This window comes from Hylobates moloch, unplaced genomic scaffold (genome assembly GCF_009828535.3).
Source record: "Hylobates moloch isolate HMO894 unplaced genomic scaffold, HMol_V3 SCAFFOLD_1, whole genome shotgun sequence".
Classification (NCBI taxonomy): Eukaryota; Metazoa; Chordata; class Mammalia; order Primates; family Hylobatidae; genus Hylobates; species Hylobates moloch.
Window position 1 is genome coordinate 215629989 of NW_026652276.1, and position 27615 is coordinate 215657603.

At 39.5% G+C, this 27615-nt stretch overlaps 1 protein-coding gene across 4 annotated transcripts in view; it reads left to right on the forward strand.

Annotated features, from left to right (window-relative positions):
- BPGM (bisphosphoglycerate mutase) overlaps positions 1-27319 on the forward strand; it is a 65717-nt gene extending 38398 nt beyond the window's left edge. For 2 of the 4 annotated variants that reach the window (XM_058426911.1, XM_032761802.2), the window contains 2 exons: positions 6820-7481; positions 23798-27319. In XM_058426911.1, the coding sequence (XP_058282894.1) occupies positions 6881-7481; positions 23798-23976 (780 nt within the window). In that variant the 5' untranslated portion in view covers positions 6820-6880 and the 3' untranslated portion in view covers positions 23977-27319. Of the gene's footprint in view, positions 1-2533; positions 2664-3761; positions 3908-6819; positions 7482-23797 lie in introns of those variants that run through there. The other 2 variants (XM_032761805.2, XM_032761803.2) reach the window with 2 other exon arrangements.
- The last annotated feature ends 296 nt before the right edge of the window (positions 27320-27615 follow it).

Consider the following 27615-nt stretch of genomic DNA (forward strand, 5'->3'; position numbering starts at 1 on the left):
GTTAACCTCTCCTCCTGTTTCTTCATCTGTAAAATGGGAGTAATCATAGTAGCAACTCCATGGAATGGTGGTTGAGGATTCAAACAGTGTCAAGTAACATTGAAGTAACATTCATAGGTGAGCACTCTGTGAATGTTGGCTACTGTGACTAATATGATCATCTTCATAGTACTCTTATGGGTGGGTAAGAAAATGCAGAGACCCAAGACCAAGTTGTAACCGTGGAAGAGCTGGAGGAAATGCTACACCAAAATCTTAGTGGGTTTTTTTCTTGATGGAAGTAGTCTGTTTTAGAGAAGTCGTGAGAGAAGATGATCTCCACTTAGTAAGAAGTAACTAACCTGCAGTCTTTTGAGACACCATTTCAGTAGAGTGGGTAAGGCACAAGTTAGGTGTCAGGAAACTAAAAAAGGAATGGCTAGAAGGGAAGGTAAATGGACAAGAGGAAGGGGAGGGAGGATAAGATACACAGTTGTGTAAAAGATGTTTGCTTAGTAAACTTTTTCTTCAAGCCAGATCACACTTTAAAAAGGATAATTCAATAACCTATGTGTTCTTTTTCTGACATGATGTAAATTATTGATTAAAATTGGTACTTAAGTGCCAGTAACTTTTGCTATGGGATAAATGAGAAACCAGGTGCAGGTTGGTGAGCTTTTATGAAAAACAAAACAAAACAAAACAAAAAAATAAAGAGGTTGAAAAGGAATAGTTTTTAATTTGGGATGGGGAGTATATATTCTTAGTAAGGTTCCTCTTTATAAGTTGGGATGACTATTGCCTGTCTTACTTTGTGCCTTGAGGTTTTTCTCAGGACTATTAATAAGCCGAGCCCTCCTTCATGTTCACCTTGTTCATTTGCGTTTTATGAAATGGCTGCCTGGGTTTGGAAGGACAAGTTGGAACTGGAGATGCCTCTGTGAAGTGAAGCCAAGTGAGCCAATATCCTCAAACCACGACTCTAATATCTCCAGTGGTGGGTTGAAGGCAGAAGACCAGGGTTGCAGTTCCAGTTTGCCATTTACTGGCCATATGTTTTTGAACAAGTCAATCAGAATCTCCATTTTTTTTTCTGTGGAGATTATGGCCATCCATGAACATACTAAACTTATAGTACAAAAGTACAAGGTACAAAACTATAATGGATCGTTATTCTTGGCTCCTGTTTTGACATAAATACACTGGGATTCTTAAGTTAAAGCTTCCTAACATCTTGGCCCTGTCAACTGATTTTACCGTGGCAGTTACCATTAAAACTCTCAAGCCTTAGTCTCATGAGCACAATCCAGTCATTTCTGTCTGACTTTGATTCAGTCAGCAGGCCTGACCTACTTCCCAATGGGTGAAGAGGAAGGGAGAGAAGTCTAAAGCAGGGGTTCTCAAAACATGGTCCTTGGGCCAGCCATGTCACCATCACCTGAGGACTTGCTAGAAATGCATATTCACAGTCCCACCCCAGACCTACTAAATCAAGCTCTGGAAGTGGGCCCAAGCAATCTGTTTAATGTGATTTTGATATACATTAAAGTTTGAGAACCACTGGCCTAGAGGAACTAACATTTAAGCTGAGCTCTAAAGCTGCATGATCTAGTGTAGTAGCCACTGGTCACATGTGGCTATGGAGCACTTGAAATGTGGCTGGTTCACATTGAGATATGCTTTCATTATAAAATACACACCAGATTCCAAAGACATACTATGGAAAAAAGAATGTAAATTGCCTTATTAATAATTTTTGTATGTATTATGTGTTAGAATTGTATTAGTTCTCATGCTGCTAATAAAGACATATCAGAGACTGGGTAATTTATAAAGGAAAGAGGTTTAATTGATTCACAGTTCAGCATGGCTTGAGAGGCCTCAGGAAACTTACAATCATGATGGAAGGGAAGCAAACATGTCCTTCTTCACATGGTGGCAGCAAGGAGAAGTATAAGTGAAGTGGGGGCAAAGCTCCTTATAAAACCATCAGACCTCGTGAGAACTCACTTTCTATCATAAGAACAGCATGAGGGTAACTGTCCCCATGAATCAGTTACCTCCCACTGCGTACCTCCCATGACACATGGGGATTATGGGAACTACAATTCAAGATGAAATTTGGTCCTGGCCCCTCCCAAATCTCATGTCCTCACATTTCAAAACATAATCATGCCCTTTCCAACAGTCGCCCAAAGTCTTAGCTCATTCCAGCATTAACCCAAAAGTCCAAGTCCAAAGTCTCATCTGAGACAAGGCAAGCCCTCTCTGCCTATGAGCCTAGAAAATTGAAAGCAAGTTGGTTACTTCCTAGATACAGTGGGACTATAGGCATTGGGTAAATACACCTGTTCCAAATGGAAGAAATTGGCCAAAACAAAGGGGCTACAGCAGGCCCCATGCAAGTCCAAAATCCAATAGGGCAGTCATTACACCTTAAAGTTCCAAAATGATCTCCTTTGACTCCATGTCTGAATGATAACTTTTGGACCTATAGGATTAAATAAAATATTGCAATTTATTCCACCTATTTCTTTTTACTTTTTCATGTGGCTTGTAGAAAATTTAAAACTTCATTGTGCCTCGCATTATATCTTGATTGGACACAACTGATCTGAAGGATGACTAGAGCTTAACCTAAAGCAGGGTGAGACTGAAGTGGCAATGGAGAGATGAGATGAAGGGTGAGTGTTCTGCATGGGGTACAGTGTGTGCAAAACTACTGAGGCAAGAAAGAAGCTGACATGCTTAAGGAAATAAAACCAAAGCCTTGCAGGTCACATGAAGGATTCTGAACATTTTTCTAAGACCAATAGGAAGAATTGAGGGTTTAAAATAAGATACTTAATTTTCAAGGAGTTTAATTGTTAGTTCGCAGTTAATAAATGAGGGCAAGAGAACTTCAACTGAATATAGCAAGACTTTCAACATTGAAGCTCCTCAACTCCCTAGGATGGTGGGGGAGGGGCAGTTTGTTCAGCAGAGGAAGCATGACACTGCCCATCACCTGATCCTAACCCTAGGGTATGAGGCATGAGCACCCCCCACTAGAGAGAGAAGCAGTGTCACCTGGGAAGAGGCAGTTTTCAGTTCAGTTCTTTTTCAGTGCAATTGACACTCAAAGCTGAGTGGAAGTTTGAGGACAGAGCTAGAAATTCTGCAGGGCACCAGCAAATGGTTTGGTGAGGGAGGGCTGTAAAGGTGGGTCAGGGAGAAGGAAGCCCAGAGCATTATGGGGATTAGAGGGTCTGTCCTTTGAAAGGCTGTGTTGGGCAATAACAGGTAAGCTGTTTAAGTGGTCCGGATGCTTGGGTTCTGACCGTCTCCTGGGGTATGGTGGCTGCACCATTTATCTGTGGCCCAGAGGAGGTTTCCCTTTAAGTCAGAGGTCGTAAGCTAGCAGCTACAATCTAGCCTGCAGAAGAAATGTTTTGTTTCACTCACATTTTACAAATGTATATTAGTTGCTAATATTTAAATCAGATATCAGATAAAAATACATGTTTTCATGATTTTTTTAATTGGAAGATCTAGAAACCTCAGTTGCTCAGTATCACAGGGCAATGGGCTGGAGCTAAGTAGTAGGTACTCCTTTTATTTTTTATATGAATTTTTAGGAGGTTTTGAAATGATTGTTTTAGCTTTTTTAAAAAAAAGACATTTATTTACTCAAAGGTTCTCTGTGATCTGACTCTAGGTCTTGCATTCATCCTAGTCTTCGGTGTCAGCAATCCCATCTTCTTTTTGTTTTCCAGAAAACTTCTAAGAACAGTGCTGTTGGTTCAGTGAGATGAGGTTATCTGAAGACTTTCACTGTTTACACAAGAGTTGCCTCCTTCAGAGAAGCATGCATGTTCCTTGCAGTTCACTGTGCCCATCACTCTGCATAGTCCAGCTGCACTCTGCTTCACACAGCTGCCTGGCCATTGTAGGCATTTGAGTTTGCAATCCATGCCTTAAACTTTAAATCACACTGGCTACAGCGCTGTGTGTTTCTTGGTAAACACTGGGTAAATCAGCTCCAGTGGATGTTGACTGAAGTTTTCATGTTTGCAAGCTAATCCTCAGCAGTTTCTTTGTAAATATCCAGCAGTTAAGTGGGAAAAGTCTGTTGATAGTACTAGGGAGGAGAGAGGAAAGTGACCTTTTGTTTTCCTGAGATAGACATACTAATTTAGTACTTTATCATGTATTCACCTGTGTAAATGTATTCCTGTGCTTCAGAGTGAGGGAAGATGTGTATTTGCATAGTTTTTGTGACTGCAGTACTGTTCCTCTGTTCTGGTGTGTGTGTGTGTGTATTTATTTTTTTTTTAGTAAAAAGAAAACAACTTTGTTTTAATGCAGTAAGCAAATATAGGAGAATAAGATACCACAAAGCTTGGTGGTGGGTGCCTGAGTGTCCATGTTGCTATTGCTACATTGTTTTGTCCCGTTGATATAGTTTATAATCAAAAGATGGTGGAAAGGTGATTCTGTCTACAAAATTTGTCTAACCATGCGCTTCTTTAACTGAAGAGAGAACGGCTTCATTAGCTTATGGAGGTTTCTTACTTGACAAGATAAACTGAGGGTGAAGGTAGAGGAACAGTTGATAGCTTCCTTTTTCTCCATACCCCTCCTCCACTACCACTAACAAAACCAAATGATCAATGGTTACAAAGGGTAGATACAGTTTTTGATGGAGCTGAGGCTTCTACTACTTGGTGGATTGGGGCTTTGTAAAGAAACAATGCAAAAATATCTTCCATTTGCAAATTAACACACTTACACACACCCCTCCGTGTGTGTGTGTGTGTGTTCATCGCTTGGTTTCTTGCAGGTGGGGGGCTCTGAAGCTTGAACTTTGTTAGACTCATGACTATTCTGCCCCTGGGCACAGGCAGCCATCTGGCAAAACACCGCCTAGATACCTTTTGTTCCCTTCTCTATTCTGCCACCCTGATGCCCCTTCTAGGCTAAGGACAAGAGACATTAGACCCCCTCCTTGGGAATTCTCAGCTCTGTGGGATGCTTTCACCTGGGTCTTGAGTCCAGGCTCTTCTGGTTCCCTGGCACTTCCCTGCTCCACATGCACAGCAACCTGATACTTAACAAGAAAGCAAAATCATCATCCTAACTGCTGTAGCCTTTCAACTTCAGTCATGCACCACCTAATGATGTTTCAGTCAAGCATGGATCGCGTATATGATGGTGGCTCTTTAAGATGGTAATGGAGCATATATAGACATCTGATATGTGGCACTTGACATTGGCATTGCAGATCGAGTAGGGGAAATGATTGATATTCAGTAATTGTGCTGGGATACTTGGTTTTCCATATGAAAAAACATAAGTAACAATATGTATACCATCTAGGTTTGTGTAAGTACATTCTGTGTTGTTTGCATGACGAAATCACCTAATGATGCATTTGCCAGAATATATTCCCTTCATTAAGCAACACATGACGATTCTTGCAAATCACCTCAATTTGATTTCTTCCCTTAAGTCCTCTGTTTGCCTTCCATTGAAATATAAAGCCTTATTTTAAAGACTGTTTTCCCTTCAGAATCTCTTGGAATTACTAAAGAAAGGTAGAAACTAGATCTAGATTCCAATCAATTTTGCCATTGATTGTTATTTTACTGTAGGTGACTCACAGTTTAAGTGGGAGAGAAAATCTCCAGTTAATGGAAGTTGCCAAGAGTGGCAGAGGACCAGGCCGTAGTGCTCGTATAATCTTTACAACCCAGTGTGCAAAACACTGGAGTGGAGATGGAGAGGCCCGGCGTGTAAACCAAGCATGTGTCAGTGTAGATGTATCAACCACAAGGAGAGAGAGGTGGGCTGAGCAGCCATGTCAGCAGATTCTCCGAGGACGGAGTGGGCCCAGCAGATCTTCAGGCCAGCAGCTTAAATGTAAGGAGTTCAGCATAGCTTGAGAATTGCTGGTCTCCCTTTACTAGATTCTCCCCCTGCTAAGATGTAGCTGGTGTGTGTAGGATATCTGGATGGCTGGGGAGGAGGAGGCGGGGCCTCTTTATCAGTGTGGTTCCTCTCACTCCTACCGACCAAATCTGTTTGTACAGGCAGCATCCCTCAGCTGCTTGCATTTGATAGCTTATTTTGCACTGGATTTATTCCTGCTGAAAACTCTATCTTGAGGCAGGTGCAAGATTATTTAGGTGCGTGCCGTATTTGGTGTTAGTGTCTCTTTAAATCATTTAATTTGTCTGAATGTTGAACTGATGTGTTTTGCATACCTTAGATTTTGTTGTGTGTGATGTAGCTTGTGGCATTGAAGAGCTAGTTGCCACCAGCCAGTGATACATACCAGATATACGCAGTGGTGCATTGAAATAACATGTTTAATAACTTCTATAATAAGAATGTGAGACTGGTAAATACTTCTTTTTCCACCACAGGAAAACAAAGTGAAAAGGGTGCCTTCAGTGTAGAGTCAGCTGCCGGGAGCTGGGAGTTCCCAGCCACTAGTCATTCTTTCAGACGTCTGTAACTCATTCTATTAAATCCTTTCTACTGTAAGCATAAATTGCCTTTGTATCTGGCAGAAACACAGCATGCCATTAGAATGAAGTGTTTTGTTATTTTATGTCATACAGTTAACATGCTATCCAAACATCAGAAAATTTAAGTCAACTAGATTCCCTGTAATGAATTATTAATATCTATTGAATATGCCTGTATGTGTCCCAGTGTATGAGTTATCACATTTCTGACTGTTCAAAGGGATTTCAGTTTCTTTTAGAAATTGGGTGTTGTAAAGCGACGTTTCTATTCCTAGGTTGTCAGTTGAATGAAGAATATAACTTAGACTCGTTGTTCTTGTCTTTCTAGATGTATTGCTGTCCTTGAATATTAGCCCATTTGAAAACGCCTGGGAAGTTCAGCCATCAGTATGTCCAAGTACAAACTTATTATGTTAAGACATGGAGAGGGTGCTTGGAATAAGGAGAACCGTTTTTGTAGCTGGGTGGATCAGAAACTCAACAGTGAAGGAATGGAGGAAGCTCGGAACTGTGGGAAGCAACTCAAAGCGTTAAACTTTGAGTTTGATCTTGTGTTCACATCTGTCCTTAATCGGTCCATTCACACAGCCTGGCTGATCCTGGAAGAGCTAGGGCAGGAATGGGTGCCCGTGGAAAGTTCCTGGCGTCTAAATGAGCGTCACTATGGGGCCTTGATCGGTCTCAACAGGGAACAAATGGCTTTGAATCATGGTGAAGAACAAGTGAGGCTCTGGAGAAGAAGCTACAATGTAACCCCGCCTCCCATTGAGGAGTCTCATCCTTACTACCACGAAATCTACAATGACCGGAGGTATAAAGTATGTGATGTGCCCTTGGATCAACTGCCACGGTCGGAAAGCTTAAAGGATGTTCTGGAGAGACTCCTTCCCTATTGGAATGAAAGGATTGCTCCTGAAGTATTACGTGGCAAAACCATTCTGATATCTGCTCATGGAAATAGCAGTAGGGCACTCCTAAAACACCTGGAAGGTACCAGCTTTATATACCACTTATTAGAGGTTGCCAAATGTGATATCTGGGCCTTAATCTAGAAATTAAGCTAATGATGCCCTATTTACACAATAGACTCCTCTATCCCCCTTTATCACTTCAGATTTAAGAATTGTCTTGTTCTATAAATCAGATCTCTTGTGTATTTTCCGTTCCTGTTACCCGAAGCAGCAGTTTTCAGACTTCAGCAAGCATCAGAGTCACCTGGAGAGGTTGGTGTATCACAGATTGTGGGTCCCATCCTCAGAGTTTCGGAATCAGTAGGTCTGGGGTGCACCCTGAGAATCTGCATTTCTTAGAAGTTTTAGGTGATGCTGATACTGCTGATTGGGGTTCCACACTTTGAGAAGCACTGGTCTAAAGGACTGTATGGCTTGTAGTGAAATGAAAGGAAGCTAGGAAAGGAAGGAATTGTTGAAATGGCCTTGAAAGTAAATTAGAGTTTTTCAAGTCAAGTAAATTATCTAGACTTCAGTTTTGCTCACGTTCTTCCAACTTTAAACAATGATTGCTGTGTTTCCAGACATAGGTTTCCTGAGCAGTTCTTTTGTTTCAATCCTCTTTTCAGAACAGGCTTAGTCATTGACTGGAAGTAAGTTAGGGGGAAGGAAACTAAAAGGATAGTTAGTTTATTTATCTTGACTCTAAAATTTTGGAAATCATCGGCAGCCATTATTTTAACTACTTTATGTCATGTTCTACATGTATACTAAAACACGTTATTAGTTATGTTATTGTTATTAGTCATTTATGTTATTGTTATCTTCTTTTTAAGTAACATGAACCAAATGAACTCTTTTGAGGATTCAGGTTCACCGGTTTTGAGCATCAGTGATTGCACTGTGACACCTTCTGGATTTCTGACTGTTCTGTGGATTTCTCGTTTCCCTCTCTGCCTCCACTCATCCCAGATGATTGTGCTTTTTGCGTGACATGCCCTGTCTGGTGTTTTCCTGCCTTTCATCACTGTCAGCAGTTAGCTTACTGGTAATAAATAGAAGAAATTTCTCCACCATTCCTTTTCATTCCGCTTTAATTTTCTGTAAGAGGCTGTGACAAATAAAAAGGCTGACCTTATATGTGAAATAAGTAGAAATAGATTATTAGTTAAAAATGGAGTAATCTTTAGCATGTGAGTATTTTCCCCTAATTTTTATAACATGACCAAGAACTAAATCATTACTTGTATAGCTGACATCCATTAGTCATGCAGAGACCTAAAATCTACAGACTATTAGATACTAAAATTTTATTGGCTAGACATGGCACTTGATATGTGTGTGTGTGTATGTGTGTGTGTGTGCACGTGCACGTGCATTTCTGGGCACATGTGTATCTTATTTACTCGACTATATAAAAGGTTCTATTCTTGTTCAGAATAATTAGATCTTTAACTTCATTGTTAGTGATATATAACTTCATCATTAATGGACCATAGTATTTCATTGTTTGAAGAAGAGTTAAGGCTCTTACTAGACAACAACAAACTGAAATTCAGAATTTCAGAGTTTCTGCCAGAGACGTATTCTATTCAACCATGCCAACTCCTTTTTCAGAGCTGGATCTGATTTATTGTGGCCAGGCTCCCTTCTCGCAAGAAAATGCCACTATCTCCTTTAGGATCCTCTTTCTCCACCTTCTTAGCTTGGAAGTCCCCCTTTTAAAACAGTTTCCTACTGTTTAATACCATTGACTCTTCACCTATCTTCAAATTTATTATAGATCTCTTTAAAACGATTCTACAGCCCAACCACAGTTCATTGTACACATCCCGTCCTGCTAGTGCATTGATGATTTAACTATTTTTTACTGTTCTTTTTGAGGGAAATCGGAAAGTTTAACCAATGATGGTAAAGAAAACTATAACCATGGTAGGGGCAAAGAGAGAATTGCATGTAGAGGTTGTGTTTAGACATAGCAAAACTTACTTTTCTGCATTTGAGGGAGGTTTTGAAACTATTAGCAATTTATTAAATTAACTTAATCAAATAGTGTACCTGCTTTCGAAAACAATCTGGCAGTTCTTCAGAAGGGCTAAACATAGAGTTACCATATGATCCAGCAATCCCACACCTACACATATAGCTATATTAGCTTCCCAGTGCTGCCATAAGAAAACATACAAACTGGGTGGGTTAAAACAACAGAAATGTGTTTTCTGGGGGCTGGAAGTCCCAAATCAAGGTGTGAGCAGGGCTGTGCCCTCTCTGATGAGTCTAGGAGACAATTCTGCCTTGCCTCAGCTAGCTTCGATGTTTGTCGGCAATCTTTGATGTTCTGTGGCTTGCAGAAGCATCGCTCCTTGGCATTCTCCTTGTGTGTGTGTTTCTTATCCATATTTCCCCTTTTATAAGGCCACGAATAATATTAGCCTGCCGCCTCCCACCAGTGACCTCCATTTTAATGGGATTATTCTCTGTTAAACACTGTATTTCCAAATAGGGTCACATTCTGAGGTACTGGAGGTTGGGACTTCAGCATATCTTTTTGAGGGGATCACAGTTCAAACCATCACAATGCCCAAGAGGAATGAAAGCACATGTCCACACAACAACTTGTACCTAAACCTGCAGAGCAGCATTATTCATAGTAGACAAAAGATGGAAACAACCCAAGTGTTCATCAACTTATAAATGGGGTCTATCTATACAATGGAATATTATTTGACAATGAAAGGGAAGGTGATGCTGGTACATGCTACCATATGGGTGAACATTGAAATAACTCTGTTATGTGAAAGAAACCAGCCACAAGGGATCACATATTATAGGATTTCATTTATATGAAATACCCAGAATAGGCAAGTCTTTAGAAACAGAAGGTAGAGTGGTTGTTGCCTAGAGGGTAGGGAGGATGGAAGATTTTGCAAGTGATTTGCTGATGGATACAGAGTTTCTTGTTGGGGTGATAAAAATATTTTAAAATTGATTGTAGTGAGGGTTGCACAACTCTGAATATGCTAAGAGCCATTGAGTTGTACACTTTGGGTGAATTGTATGTGAATTATATCTCATTAAAGCTGGAAAAATAATCAGTGGAATTGAAAGGTTAAAGGATTTGTCATTGGCCTAGAAAACAATGGGGGATGGCAAACATATGGAAGTGATAACAAAACTGAAATGCATGGCTGTCGAGTGTAGAATACTGGGGAAAATCAAAGTGCAGCTTTGACCACTGGGGCAGAAGTGGACTTACAGGGCTCATTGGGAAATAAGCAGGCATTGGTCTTCAGGCAGCTTCCAGTCCTTCATCTAAAGGGCTTTTTATTTTATTTTATTTTTTATTTTTATTTTTTTAAGTTGGAAGTATGAAACTGAATGACCTTTAGAGATGAATGACATTTTCTTTTCTTTTTTAGACAAAGTCTCACTGTGTTGCCCAGGCTGGAATGCAGTGGTTCGATCTTGGCCCACTGCAACCTTCACCCCCTGGGTTCCAGCGATTCTCATGCCTCAGCCTTCTGAGTAGCTAGGATTATAGGCGTGTACCACCACACCTGGCTAATTTTTGTAATTTTTTAGTAGAGATGGGGTTTTGCCATGTTTGCCAGGCAGGTCTCGAACTCCTGGTCTCAAACTCCTGGCCTCAAGCGATCTACCCACCTCAGCCTCCCAAAGTCTGGGATTACGGCATGAGCCACCACGCACCTGGCCATTAATGACATTTTAAAGTAGCCTTACATTATAACTCCTATCCCTATTACCATAAACAGGCTTTATAGAAAATGTTTTTATTTGGGAGATAATTGAGGTAAAACAGTGGGGTTGGTGTCGAAAGAAGTAAATTGTAGGAAATGACTTCAGTAGGAAGTATGTGAACACAGAAAAAGACATGGGCTGCCGGAGAGGGAGGTATCTATGAGAGAGGTAGAGAATAAAAATGATGGGGTTGGTGACCAAGGAGGATGGCAGATAGTTAGAGGAAAAAAATGGCAGAAAAGCCAGAACATGCAGTTAGGATAAGACCATAGCCTAGAAAACTAATGGAGTGGATGTGAGGATCCAGATTTGTCCACAGGAAAATAGAAGGATGGTTTGTAATCTTGACTCTCACCCATTCTGGATATGACGACTTTGTTCCTTTTTGGCCTATAGTACCTCCTGGTGGTACTCCAGTTAACATTAATGGAGTTCTTAGATGTTGCTGTAGTTCTCTACTGTGACTTAGCTCCCACACCTAACATGGAAGAAATTATGTCATGTGCATGAAATAGGCTGGATTGGATTTCAGGATCACCGCATAAGTTAGTTATTGTCTTTAAATGCCAATCTGCGTTAGTAAAGTTTCTCTTACGGTGTCTATTGAAATATAAGGTCCCAAGTATTCTATTTCACAACTGTAAGAATTAAGCATAAGTGACTTTCTCATGATCAGAAGAAATAGTATGTCATCATATTGTTTTCACATCATTTCTGTTAATTTAGTGAGATTTTAGCCCTTTCAAAATTGATTGTAGATGTATTCACTCGCCAGAATAGGCATGTTAGTCTAATGTTAGTCCTCTTGTATTACATGTCTAACTTTCAACAGTTCAAGTTACAGGGGTTTGTGTGCTTCTTGGTAACTTACCAACCTAAAAGAAAACATTTAATTGGATTTAGATGCTAACATTTCAAGACTCCAAAAATTAAGTGAATCTCCCCTACTGTTTAGGGGGAAAATAAAGATTTTCTTTTATAGGAAGGACTGCTTTGCCAGTTCATGTGTATGTGTTTATGGTGGTACAAAATATAAGCTACCATCTTAATTGCCAATTTATGCTTACTATCAAGTTACATGATCATACATGCCCATTTTGTGGTTAATGCCTATCGTCCGAATGTAATTATTAATAGCATCTCCTTTTACTTTCAAAAGTGCCCCACTCTGGATGATAAATTATGTGGTTACCTCACTATAAAAATATTGAGCTGGGTGTGGGGTCATGCACCTGTAGTCTCAACTACTAGGAAAGCGGAGGCAGGAGGATTGCTTGTGCCTAGGTTTGAGATCAGCCTGGACAACATAGTGAGACCCCCTTTTAGAAAAATAAAAACGTAAAAATGAAGATGTTAGCTTTCACTACTGTTAAGAATTGAATCTAGAAATGGGCATAACCAGGGTTTTATATTTCCTATAAGCACAAAAGTTGCTAAATTTCTTTGCATTTATTATAAAAGTGGCTTGTGGCTGCAGATTCATCTGATTCCAAGCCATGCTTTCTAGAGATGTTTATGTAAACTTCTCCCATGTAAAATGGGCTCTTTCAAGGGACTGGAGTAATTTTTCCCTATTTTGTCTCTAAACTGCTTGACAAGCTAAAAATGTTTTACCTACTGGGGAGGAGTGTGGTAACTGATAGCATCAATGACAGCATACTGTCCTATCAGAAAAATACTTTCTTATTGTTTGAAAACTGGGGTGGGAAGAATCATGACCCCAGTTAAATAACTAATTAGAATATTGGTCTATGCTGAAATCTCAAATTGCTTTAAGATCTTTCTACGAAGAGTATGCTAGTATTACTCATCTCCTCTTAGGTCTACTCTTAGAGGTATCATCCATATACCTCAACAGTAAAGAGTGTTGGTTCTGAAGATGTTAGTTGTTTCTCAGATATTTGATATTATGACACTATAGGCAGTCATATCCTGACTGATGCTTTCTCCATTTGTGCAAAAGAAGACAGGTGCTGTTGGAGGAAACTGAAATCTAAAGAGACTCTAGATTCCTTGGCCGTGATCATGGTAATTAGTTGGCGTCAAGAACTCTGCTCAAAACTCAGTTCACTGAGGCTCCACACACAGTTATCACATGGGCTTTAAAACTTTTTTCTAAAAGGTAGCCTTTCCCTTGACCTATTCTTTGTTTGGAATACTGTGTTTTAAGAAGCTGAGTCAAGAACATCCTTGGCAGGTAAACTATAAAAAGGTAATTTAATGCAACTAATTGGGTCTTAAATTATTACTGCTGTTATAACATTGTGGTCCGAATGGCGCACTCTAGCATAGCTATACAGGATGACCTTTGTTGATTACATACTGCGTGCCAAGCACAGTTTTAGACATTTTACATACACATGTTGTTTTATGTAGGAACTAGAACATGGCTCTGAACTCACTGGAAAGCTGTGGTTCAATACTGCATTTTACTTTGCTGTTTAGTATATCCAGGTCATATTTTTTATTTCATTTGATCAATCATTGATCACTAAGCTGTTTTGCTTAAAGAAACTGCTTCAGTAAAAAGAAGCAAACCATTGATACACCCATCATCATGGATGAACCTCAGCTGCATTGTGCCAAGTGAAAGAAATTGGGCTAAAAAAGCTGTGTATTGTATGATTCCATATATGTGCCATTTGGGAAAATGCAGAACTATCGGGAAATAACACAGATTGGTGGGGTAAGGGTAGGCTGCCGGGGACACAAGGACATTTTAAGGGGTTGTTAGAGCTGTTTTATATCCTGATTGGTTATTACACTACTGTATGCAGTTGTCAAAACTCATAGAACTGTATGCTAAAAAGGGTGACTTTTGCTGTATGTAAATTATACCTCAAAAAAGACTTGCTTTATCCAGTGAACTCACCATTGCCTTAATTGGGACCTTACCTTTTGTTCACAAAGTAATACACTACATTAGTCAATTAGGAGAATTAAGTGAAGGGTTGAAGGGTTGCTATATGCACCTATCTGTCCCTTTGAAAACTAACCTGGAGGGCATTTGTTATGCTTTCTCAAGGCTTCAGGAGCCATCTGGTTCTGACTTTCGCACCTAAACCACGGTCATTGTAGGGAACTGCCTTTTAAAGTCCTTCTACATGAGAAGTTATGTTTGAGAATCTTGCTAATGTTATAGGTTGAAAGCTCCTCTAATAAAGGTTTTTTTTATTTTTTTATTTTTTTATCCCAGACTATCTCTGCTTATCATCAATTTCGTTAGCCTTAATTGGGCCTTCCATCCCCTCCTTTTTCTCTTGTAACAACCTAGTCTAGGAGCGGGTCAACAAGGACCTCCTGGAGTCAACGCAGATGAGTGGTACACTGAGAGGCAAGTGATACTGATTCGGAGCTAGATAACACTCTTGTATAAGAATTGCAAACACGGAAACCACATGTCAGTGCCTAAGACAGGCTTCCTGGCTGATGGAGATGACCTCTCCCGTGTCAAATGACTTATTTATATAATATATCTGCTCATAAATCGTATATGCTTTTGAGATTGCTTTACTTTTAATCTGATGGTAGTTAATGCTTTTGGAAGAAGTCAAAACAAGACATACAGAATATTATATAGTAAAAAAATGCCTACTTAAGGGACTGCTTTACTGGCTTTTAGAAGTACCTATTATTGTGCTAATAAGTCCAGGTTAAAAAGCAGGGCCCACCTCTGACTGGTTCGGACACACTTCTCACAAAGCACCACCGAGAAAACATCTAACGCAGACCTAAGTATCTGAAAGCATCCTGTACTGTAGCGTTCCAGACAGGCATGTGTTTCATTCTCTGTGGTTGGCATAGTCACTTCCTGTTTGTTTCCTGCTGGCGTGCATCCAAGGGAAAGCCAGGTACCAAACTGAAACACTGGATGTAGTCTGCATCTTGCCAGAGGAAATGGATTGTTTAGTCTGGGTTTAAGCACAGGACGAGGCAGTTTCAAGTTTGGAGTAAGAGTGACACACAAGACACTCATGCAAGACAGACTTGATCCCTGAAGACCTGTGTGCAGCTGCATACATAGCAAGGCACAGAAGTGGTGAGATAAAATTAGAGACTCAGGGAGGAAAGGTCAGCTGGGACTAGCTGTGGGGACGGGGACTGATGAGTTGGTTACCTTTGGCATTTTAGTGTGATATTTTCAGAAGCAGCCAATTCAGGCCTCTCTTCTGTGAGGCAAGTAGTTTCCTGTTGGTATGGTTAAGCTTTCTTTTATAATAATTGATTTATAGAACCCTTTATTTTTTAAACATCATAGGTTATTTTAACTATAAAATTAAACATAGAATGGATTCTTCTCTCTGCCTTATTCTAAATTAGTGGCTGTTATTTTATCGTGTTATAATATTCAAATCACCCTAGCCTATCTTTACATATGTAGTATTCAGATCTTAAAGAATTAAAAATAGGTAGATCATTTATGAAACTGAATCTCTTGTTTCAGCTCTTATTGGCCATAAAGGAATACAGAACTGTTATCACAGATTGTTGGTGGGGTTTGAATTGTGACTTACTTGACCAGGAGAGGAAAGTGAGGAATGAATGGGTGGCACCTTATTAAATGAATGAGTTGACTGAAGTTGTTTCCCTTTTTTTTCTAATTCCAAAGAGTATACACTACAGAATTGGGGTTTCTTCTTTCCTTCTCATCCCGTAGCAAATCTTTCTGTCTCTCTGACCATCTCTTCTGGTTTTCTAAAATTCAAAGATTTTGAACACTTTGGAGAAAATCAAAGAACATATAAAGCCATTTAATTTGAATTGTTTATTTTATTGGCACTAGATGTAAACAGCTTTTTGTTCAAGGCTAAGATTCTTTTAATTTTCCTTTTTTTTCTTGGTAAGGTCATAGGAGAGCACAATGTTTAATCAAGGCTTCAACAGTAGAGGACTAGATTTAATTTGAAAACCCAGAGAGTTAGAATTTATTCAATTCAGGTATGCACCTAGAGTTCACTAAATCAGGTCTTGTTCTTGGTACAGGTATAGCACCTATATGTGAATGAGACCACACAAGGTCCTTTTGTGGAGCTTTTAACCTCTTTCTGAAATTTGTCTATACTGTACCTCTGACAAAGTCCTTAGGGTGTTTTCATATATAGGCTTTATGTTTTAGGATTTTTAATTAACATTTTGTTCTTTTTTTTTTTTTTGAGACGGAGTCTCACTCTGTCGCCCAGGCTGGAGTGCAGTGGCGCGATCTCGGCTCACTGCAAGCTCCGCCTCCCGGGTTCACGCCATTCTCCCGCCTCAGCCTCCCAAGTAGCTGGGACTACAGGCACCCGCCACCATGCCTGGCTAATTTTGTTTTTGTATTTTTAGTAGAGACGGGGTTTCACTGTGTTAGCCAGGACGGTCTCCATCTCCGTGATTGCCTGCCTCGGCCTCCCAAAGTGCTGGGATTACTGGCATAAGCCTCCACACCCAGCCTAACATTTTATTCCTTATAGCCTTTAGTTGTATGTAAAAAGTAGATTCTCATAATAAATACAGTTGTAATTACTTAGTGGATCATATTACTGAATAATTTCTGGACCCTAGCAGCCAAACCATAAAAGTGTTACTTATAGTTGAACAAACATTTACTAAATCTTGCAGTGGGTAAAGCACTGTGTTCTAACAGCATGGGTGATACAGAAATGGATCAAACATTGTTCCTGCTCTCAAGGAATTTATAATCCTGGTGGGAAAAGTGAGCATTTGCACAAGCATCTCTACCAGGAGGTGCTTTAGTAGATGTACAGTGTACATAACAGTTTGTCTTTGGTTCCTGTTCCTGCTATGGTGACTTAGGGGAGGGGGTTAGAAGGTGCAAATTTGACTTCCTGAAGTTGGTCCTCTATGCAGAAAATAAAGTTGTTTGACTTTCTCCCCAATTTTGGCCTTGAGCTACTTCCTGGACTTATTACCCCAAACTTTCATTATTTCTTCCTTAAAATATCCCATTATTTAAATTGACTGCAGTTAGCTCCTAGGTGCTTCTACATGAAGATTCAAGACTTAAAGGCAGACTTTAAGTCTTTAACACAGACTTAAAGACTTTAAAAGACTTTAACACAGACTTAAAGGCAATGGCGGACCCTTAAAGACAGGGTAGCTGTGAAGGGAAACACCACTGAATTCTCACCCTGCACCTGCTCCTCTCCACACTACTGTAGAACACAGTGCCTTGCCCATTGCAAGAATTTAGTAAATGTTTGTTCAACTGTAAATAACACTATTATGGTTTGGCTGCTAGGGTCCAGAAATTATTTAGTAATATGGTCCACTAAGTAATGACAATTGTATTTAACTCCATACCACTGTGGAGAGGGGTAGGTACAGGGTGAGAACTCAGTGGTGGTTCCCTTTATAGCCGACCCTGGAACAATATGGATTTGAACTGCATAGGTTCACTTATACATGGATTTTTTTCCCAACAAAAATTGGATCAAAAATACTACACTTGCTAGATGTGAAATCTGTATATACGTAGGGCTGATAGTACTAATTCAGTTTGGTTTAATACAGTTCAGATGCATTGTTCTGGCCTTAGGAGCTCTGCCTGCTTAACTTTCTTAGGATGATGAATGGAACTTATGCCAAGATTGAGTGATGAATAATGGCTTCACTGTGGTTTTTCCTAATTTGCTGTTTTAAAATTTAGTCGGCCAGGCACAGTGGCTCATGCCTGTAATCCCAGCACTTTGGGAGGCCAAGGCAGGCGGATCACAAGGTCAGGAAATCGAGACCATCCTGGCTAACATGGTGAAACCCCGTCTCTACTAAAAATACAAAAAATTAGCCGGGCGTGGTGGCAGGTGCCTGGAGTCCCAGGTACTCGGGAGGCTGAGTTAGGAGAATGGTGTGAACCCTGGAGGCAGAGCTTGCAGTGGGCGGAGGTAGTACCACTGTACTCCAGCCTGGGTGACAGAGTGAGACTCCATCTCAAAAGAAAATAATAATAAAAAAATTTAGTCACTTAAGTCTCACTGATTACTAACCAGTCTAAGTATTTTAAATATTTGTAAGTAATTAGTCTGCTGTGTGAATGGCTTGAGTAGTCATTAAAGTGAAATGTTGATTTTATTTATTTGTTGGAAACATTTCTATTTTTGTTGAGCTCTCCTTCCTTTGTAGTTGAAATATTACAGTGGCCTTTGTTTATTTGGCTCTTTAATTTGGTCCCACACAAAAGGGACCAAACTTGAGAGTGCTGCTATTAAAGAGGGGACCTGTTGGATCTGGTTAGATCTGAGGCCATGGTCAAACAAGTGAATCCCATGTATGCCCCAGCCCCTTGCTGAAGACCTGGAACTCGTTTCTCAAGTCACAGACAACAACCCCTAAACATGGCCCATCATAATCGCCTTGTGTTACCTGGGGATCAGACAAACTTATTCATTCCCTTTACCAGTCGTGGGAACACTGGATGGCATCAGCAGATGTCCATTTAGGACCCGGCCTTTCACAAGGGCAGAGCATTCATATAAACATTCTTCTCTCTCCTCCTTGGTAGTCATGGAAATAACCATTGATAAGTCACCTAAACCAGGGTTTAAATCCTGGGGATTTGGTAGTTAAAAAAAGGTCCATTTTTACTGCCTTAACAGTCCTGTGTAGAGCAGGTTTATTTAATCACTCTGGATCTGTTTACTTTTTTTTTTTTTTTTTAATTGAGACAGAGTCTTGCTCTGTCGTCCAGGCTGGAGTGCAGTGGCACAATCTCGGTTCATTGCAACCTCTGCCTCCCAGGATCAAGCAATTCTCCTGCATCAGCCTCCCAAGTAGCTGGAATTACAGGCGTCCACCACCACGCCTGGCTAATTTTTGTATTTTTAGTAGAGACGGGGTTTCACCATGTTGCCCAGGCTGGTCTTGAACTCCTGACCTCAGGTGATTCACCCACCTCGGCCTCCCGAAGTGCTGGGATTAGAGGTGTGAGCCACTGCGCCCGGCCCTGTTTACTATTTTTTAACATCTTTATTGCATTTATTTTATTTATTGTGTTATAATTCACATACCATGCAATTCGCCATTTAAAGTATACAGTTAAATGGCTTTTAGTGTATTCACAAAACTGTAAATCCATTACCACAATCAATGTTGGAACATTTTCACTACCCTAAAAAGAAACCCAGCACCCCTTAGCTGTTATCACCCCTCCAGTCCCTCCCCTATTCATCCAGCCCTGGTCAACCACTAATCTACTTTCTGTCACTATAGATTCACGTGTTGTGGACATTTCATATAAAGGGACTCATGCAGTAAGTGGTCCTTTGTGACTAGCTTATTTTAGTTAGTAGGATCATGCTTTCAAGGTTCATCCAAGAACCTTGTTGTGGTTTGCATCAGTACTTCATTCCTTTTCATTGCCAAATAATAGTCTATTGTATGGATATACCACATTTAATTTATCTGTTCATTAGTTAATGGACATTTGTGTTGTGTTCACTTTTTGACTATTATGAATAATGCTGCTATGAAGGTTTGTGTACAAGTTTTGTGTAGACTCATGTTTCATTTCTCTTGGGTATATGCTTAGTAGCGGAATTGCTGGGTCATATGGTAGATCTGTGTTTAACAAAAGGAATCGCCAGACTGTTTTCCAAAGAGGCTATAGCCTTTTGCATACCTGATTTTACAGTGTATGATGATTCCAGTTTCTCCACATCCTTACTCACACTTTTTTATAATCTGACTTTTTATTGTTACCATCCTAGTGGGTACAAAGTAGTATCTCATTGTGGTTTTGATTTGCATTTCCTTGATAGCTAGTAATATTAAGCCTATTTTTATGTGCTTATTGACCATTTGTATATCTTTGGAGAAATGGCTGTTCAAACCTTTTGCCCATTTTAAAGTTTGGTCATTTGTCTTTTTATTATTGGAGGCAGTTCTTATATCTGATAAGGAACTTGTATCTAGAATATGTATGATATGCAAATTTTTCTCCCATTCTCTGGGTTGCCTTTTTATGTTCTTAATAGTGTCGTTTGAAGCACAAACATTTTTAATTTTTATATACCCAGTTTATTTTTTTCTTGTGTATGCTTTTGGTGTCATATCTGAGAAACCATTAATTAACTCAAGGCCATGAAGACTTTACTCCTATAGCTTTTTTTCTAAAAATTTTTATAATTTTAGCTCTTGACTCTAAGTCTTTGATTCATTTTGAGTTAATTTTTATATAAAGTATGAGTTAGGGGTCCAACTTCATTCTTTTACATGTGGATATACAGTTATCCCAGTACTATTTGTTGAAAAGATTATTCTTTCTGCATTGTGTCTTGGCACACTTGTTGGAAATCAATTGATAAAAAAAATGAGGGTTTATTTTGGGTTCCCAATTCTATTTCATTGATCTATGTCTATCTTGATTACTATAGCTTTGTAGTAAGTTTTGAAATCAGGAACTATGAGTCCCTTGGTTTTTTTCTTCTTTTTCAAGATTGTTTTGGCTATTCTGAGTACCTTAGATTTCCATATGAACTTTAAGATCAGTTTGTCAATTTATACAAAAAAGTCCACTGACATTTTTGATAGGATAGTATTGAATCTGTATGTTAATTTAGGAAATATTGCCCTCTTAACAGTGTTACATCTTCTAATCCATAAATACATATTTAGGTTTTCTTTAATTTGAACACTGTGTTGTAGTAGTCAGAGTATAGTTTTGTACTTCTTAGGTTAAATTTATTTTTAGCATTTTATTCTTTTTGATGTTATTATAAATAGAATTGTTTACTTAATCTTTCATGTCGCTTATTGCTACTGTATTAAAAACCCAATTTCCTTTTCTGTGTTGTTCTTGTATCCTGCAGCCTTGCTGAGTTTATTAGTTCTAACAGGTTTTTGGTGGGATCATACTATCTGCAAATAGAGATAGTTTTACTTCTTCCTTTCCAATCTGGGTGCCTTTTATTTCATTGTCTTGCCTAGTTGCCCTGGCTAGGATCTTAAATACAATGTTGAATAGAAGTAGAATGTTCAGTCATTCTACAATAAAGTCCTAGGTTCAAGAACTTAAGATTAATAGTTGGTGACACTGCAAAGGCACACATCTATGAGTGGTGAATCCAAGATGCTGATAGATATGTACACTCATAGTTTCTACTTCTGGTAAACTTTAGTCAAGCATGGTCACTTTTGTTATCTTTTAATAAATTAATTTTGTATAGTGAAAATTTAGATTATTTGGAGAAATCTATAAAATCCATTTTTCTCTCCAATTGAGTGAGCAATATGCTTATAGACTCTGGAAACAGATAAAGCATGGTCCTTGCACAGTAGATGAATATAAACAGTACTCAATGTCCTCATGCTCTTGTGTCTCTAAGGTGCCTCCGCTTTTCTTAACCATTAAGAATAAAATAAAGGAATGTTGGTGCTAGAGGGACTCATTTTATAAATGAAGAAATAGTTCATTGGAGGTAAAATCTTGGCCAAGTCACTCACACATGTTCTTCCACAGAGTACTAGGAACATAAAGGGCCCTCAGTTACTAGTTAGTGGGTGAATTAGGTTTGGAGACCTCCAGAGCTTCCCCTGGATTTGGGAGTGAGCACTGTTGGATTTGAAAGGCTCAGTGGTCACCTGACTCCAAACAACAGGCTGTTGACTTCCCCTCCTGCTCTTTCCAAGGGATGTTTGTGGTGGCTGTTGTGCAGCTAGCTGACATTTCTGACCTGTTGAAGCCAGAAGGTGCTTAGAATCTAGAGCAGTCATCTCCCTGCTAAACAGCTAGAGGTCTGATCTGAATAGATTTGTTCTCAGCAGCTGTAGTTTGTGATGGTAATCTTCTGTAAGGTTGCAGTGTGAGGGTGGGGCTTGGCAGGGCAAAGGAGTATCTTAGTAGCCTTCCCTTTAAATCTTCTACCTAGAAGGGAATTCCTAATAGAGAAAGAAGAAACACTTATTGTGCTACCCTTTTTTCATGTATGTTCTCTTTTAAGCCACCCCTTTTATCCTACAACCCTTTAAAATGCTGGCAAAGGAAGAATGTGTGTTTCTTTTCTTTCTTTCTTTTTTAATTGACAGAAGAATTGGAGGTCCAGAGAAGTTACTTGCCTAAAATTGCATAGTACATTGAAGGGGGACTGGTGGGGAGGTGATGGGACAGTACACTTACTTGGAAGAGACTGTGTCTTCCGAGTTAAGATCCTTTCCATTTTTCATAGTTGTTTGAGTATGGATAGTTTGTGTATAAGAGTTATTGGGTAGCTCTTCTAGGCCTTGACATGAAATTCTAATAAAAAGCCACCCCAGCAGTTAGGATCCAGTGCTACGATTCTGTGACTGTTTGGCTGGTACTCACAGTTAGGATCAATAGCTAATTAAAATGAAAATGTGCATTGATTACTAACTGACAACAACTTATTCTGCCGCCCTCAAGTAAAGACAGACCCTTGGACTCCCCTGAACTTGTTCCACCTAGGTCCTTTCTGTTAATATAGAACAGGAAGCATATGGTTAGAATTTAGAAGTCTATGTGATTAATAAAGGAGTGTTTTTAAAGTAGACAATTTGAATACTTTCAGTTGTCTTTTAGCTTGTTGAACTTCATCTCTTTCTCATGCCTTCCCTTTGCTCACTTTGAACTCAGAAACTTGAGAGGAGTTACATTATACAGCAGGTACAGACCCCTAGGTTTAAATCCAGGCTCTGCCATTTACTCTCTGTGTGATAATTGTTTACTTAACCTCTCTGTGCCAGAACTTGTTACATGGAGAAATAATATGTCGTCATAGGATTGCAATGATGATTAAATGAGTTAATACATACAAAATGCTTAAAAGAGTACCTGGCATGAAATATGAACTCAGGACATGTTAGCTGTTTATTGTTAAAAGTACTTATAATAATAAAGAATATTATTGCTACCACTGCTACTACAACTACAGCTCTTCTGGTCCAAGTTGAATTACCTGTAATTCAGTTGTACTTTAAAAAGGGCTAAAGGTGGCTTCTGTTTTATATATACCTTCCTTTTTTAGCAGCTGGAATGTTCAGGGACCATAGGAGAGCGAGCCCTGTTCACAGGCATACTGTAAAATCCCTTCGTGTTTCCCTTGACTGTGCTTTCTAAGCACCTAGGAAAGCATTCCTGCTGGACTGGATCTAGCTCAGGGTATTGCAAGCTCACTTAGTGTGGGAAAACCAAACACATTCTAAGCAAATGAACTAGATTTAGAGACTAGCGAAAAGTCCTAATTTTAGTACCAGCCTGGGTACAACACATAAAAGGAGAAATACAGACAACGCTCCTGGTTCACTTTCTGATTTTTCAAGATTACCTGATTCCTTGGAAAACTAGTAACACAAATGTGCGCATAGAGAAAATAATTTTCCTTCGTTTCAGATTTAGATAGGAAACAGGAACAGATTGTCCGAAAAGGTATCTACTGTCCTGATGTAGCACTTGCTGTGAATCTCTAAGCCTTTTTTCTTGTAATTTCTGGAAAGTTCCTGGCTTCCAGGAATTATAGCTGGAATCCCTCAGTACCTGCATGTTTCAGGCACACAGTTAAATAGGATTAAAGTGCAGTTATATAATTAAACAGAACTTCCTCCTGAGTTGTGTTTTAACACCTGGTCTCTTCCTGTCCTGATAAACAGGTATCTCAGATGAAGACATCATCAACATTACTCTTCCTACTGGAGTCCCCATTCTTCTGGAATTGGATGAAAACCTGCGTGCTGTTGGGCCTCATCAGTTCCTGGGTGACCAAGAGGCAATCCAAGCAGCCATTAAGAAAGTAGAAGATCAAGGAAAAGTGAAACAAGCTAAAAAATAGTCTTTCTCAACTGTTGGCTAAGAAGAAATGCAAAAGAAGTGGCATAGGAGTGTGTTATGGGTGCTGAACTCTCTCTCTTTTTCCCCGATTTTCCAGAGCTAGGCTATGGAGTAGAGTTTGTATAGGTAACTAGGTAACTTTTGTGGCCCAGATAAGGCTTTAGGATGCCTCAGTGCTTATGTCATAGCCTTATGAGTTAGCTTTCTTGCTAGCCCCCTAGTCGGTCACCAAACTAGTAACTAGTGGGGTTTAATGAAGGTCATAAGTTTCTGAGATGGGAGAGCAACAAGTAGAGATGAAGTTAAAGGTATTTATCATTCAAGAAATCATTATTGAGTCACTATTGACAGGCACTATTCCAATCAGTAGTTCACTTTAATATTTAGTAAGATTTTCTGGGATAACAGTAAAGGATATTAGATAATATATCATATGTATTTATTACTAGTCTTTTCCTCTAGGAAAAGGGATGCTTTGATAATTAAGGCCAGAGGCCCATTAGTTGAGAAAGTCACAGATATATTTCTCCAAGAAAGCCAACAACCACCACCACAATGACAGAAATGACAACAAGGCCCTTTAACTTGTCTTCTAGTTTAGAGACATCCTTCATTTGACATTTAGTAGAATTCCTCTTTGGCCACAAGAATAAGCAGCAAATAGACAACTATGGCTGTTGAGGTTCTCATTTTGGTTTGTTTTAATTTTTTGAACTTTAATGTTTGGGTACCTGTAATTTAAAAATAAAGTTCCTGATAATAACATGACTGAAAATGGCATCCCCAAAGTGTCTCCATGTGTTTGGTGAATTTTAGGTAGGCTTCTAAACTAGTCTTTGACTCATACCTTCCTGTAACACTCAAAGAATTGCACTTATTTCAACACAACAGACACTCATGATTTTCTATATGTTGGAGCATGAAGCAGGGAAGGTAGAATACAGTGCATGTAACTTTATTCACATAAGCAGAGGGAATGGTATATTGGGGCTTGTGACATAAATTTGTTCATTAACTGATGGCAAAAGATTATGGTATGTAGCACAGAGCAGTCAGGGTAGGCCATGGACACGATTGCTTATCTGTCTTAATGATACTCTTCTGCACCATGTTTTAGATGCTGTGGGTATGTAGGTCATCATTTCTTTAAGGCATTGACTCTGTTTCAAAGCAGGTCACATATATTTCGATGATAAAGTCATGTAAAACATTTGTAGCTATAATACCTGTTACAGATATTTTCCATTTTTTCATGGTTTTTCATTGGATTAATTTATTTTTATCCACTTTATAGTACAATTGGCATTTGAAGAATACTAACTTTAAAGTATTTTTGCTACTGCTTTGTCTCCATTTGATTATTAACGCAAGACTTTTAAAGATTAGCCAAAGAAGATGGTTGAAAAGAAGAAATGAACCTGCTTTGCCTGCAGCTGGCCACATCTGTGATGCATAAGGACATGGAATGTGGTTGCTTTACATTTATTACCTACTATTGGTTTCTCTAGTATAGCCCCTTCATTTTAGTGATGTTGATTAACCAAGTAATACTCTAGAATTCAAATATCAGGGTCAACAATGCAACTACCAGATGTTCGTAGAATTCCAAACCTATGGCTAGGCTGCCATAGTGATATTCACACCATTTTTGAATATCATCATCTCTGGAACTGGCCTCTGAGTTTTCCAGCCCAAGGGGTGACCATGTCTTAATGTACTTCAAGATCCTAGAGTTAGATTCTTACATTGTCCTGCATCTAGGTATCTTCTTCCAGGGAACCTTCTGGCAGTATGATGTGGTTCTGCACACAAAGCAACTGTCGTATCCAGTCACTTTAGAATCTCACAGGCTTCCCAAGAAAAGGATGATTTTTGCTGATACAGTACTCTATGATACAATTTGGTCTTACTGTTTTTGAGATCTTGGCTGAAAAAATATGAACAGAAGAGACTTTTTTTTTTTGAGACGGAGTCTCACACTTTTGCCTAGGCCAGAGTGCAGTGCATGACCTCGGCTCACTGCAAGCTCCACCTCCCAGGTTCATGCCATTCTCCCGCCTCAGCCTCCCGAGTAGCTGGGACTACAGGCACCCGCCACCGCGCCCGGCTAATTTTTTGTATTTTTAGTAGAGATGGGGTTTCACCATGTTAGCCAGGATGGTCTCGATCTCCTGACCTTGTGATCCACCCCCCTCGGCCTGCCAAAGTGCTGGGATTACAGGCGTGAGCCACCGTGCCTGGCCAAGACATTTTTTTAAATGTCACTTAAAATTAGTTAACAACTCCAGTACTTCAACCTTAGGATCACCTAGTGAACCTGTTTTCTTTGCATTGTTAACAGTTTATCCAGAATTTCTGATGCAGGAATCTTGAAGGCTGCTTATTCTCTATCCTAATCTTGGCATCCTTTTGTTCTGAGGCTGGGACAGAAATTAGGTATTTATTTTCTCCTATAAAAGAGGGATGACAATGACCAGCCCAGCCGTGGTGGCTCATGCCTGTAATCCCAGCACTCTGGGAGGCTGAGGCAGGAGGATTGCTCGAGCTGAGAAATTCGAGACCAGCCTAGGCAACATAGCAAGACCTTGTCTCTACCTAAAAAAAAAAAAAAAAAAAAAAGACAGCCTATCTAGGAATTAGGTCCTTGGAGGGGGCAGCCTATCCTGTTGCCAGTTTAGTCTTTCCCTGGAGCCAGCTATGCATGTCTCCTCTGCCCATGCTGAGATGATTGTCCCATGTGGGTCAGTGTGGCAAGATAAAGGCAATAGCAACATCAGCTGCTCCCAGAGTTTTAACTTTTAAAAAGCCTCTCAGACTAGTACCGTATCCCAGTACACTGAGAATGGTTTTTCTAAAAGAGCAGTACTGCATCAGAAGAGAGGATTTTGCATTGTGTAGTACCAATATGGGCATCAAATTAACAAAATATCCTTGGTTAGAATACATTATGTCTAATGTATTTTTCCTTGATAAAGCGTGCAAGGAAGATGAATGTGATGATCTATTTCCAAGCTCAACCAGACTCTTTTGCTCAACATTTGCAAGATATTTCTCATCCCAGGTTGTGACCACTTTTATTAAAATGCAGTTCCCAATGTGCACATTAATAACAGTGGTTATTTGTCTCCTGGCCTGGAATTTCGACTTGTATATAATCTGTATTATCTCTGGTTACTATTTAGAAGCCTGTTAGCTTGCTATGTGCGACTTTTGCAAGATGACGTGGGATAATTTGGTAACTCTGATGTTAAATCCAAGTGCATAAAGATGAAAATGTTGCTGAGACTATTTTTACTACATAATTCTGAAACAATTATGTAGCATTAAAAATGAGTATAAATGTATTGATGTTATTGTAAGTGAGGTTACTCACTATGGGAGAAGAAAGATACAGAATGGAGGAAGGTAAAGAAGGACCGTGTGGTATATTAGTTCTGGATGAGAGGTGTTTGTGTAAGTGTGTGTGTGTGTGTGTGTGTGTGTGTGTATTTTCCAATCTCTTTCCGCCAAGCCCCTCCCTACTAACTCCGGCTCTGTCCTCTGGAAGGGCCTAGAAACAATAACCCAGAAACAACAAACACACTGAATTCCTTCAATCTTGGTTCATAAACACTATTCCACAGAAGCAGCCATGTTTGGG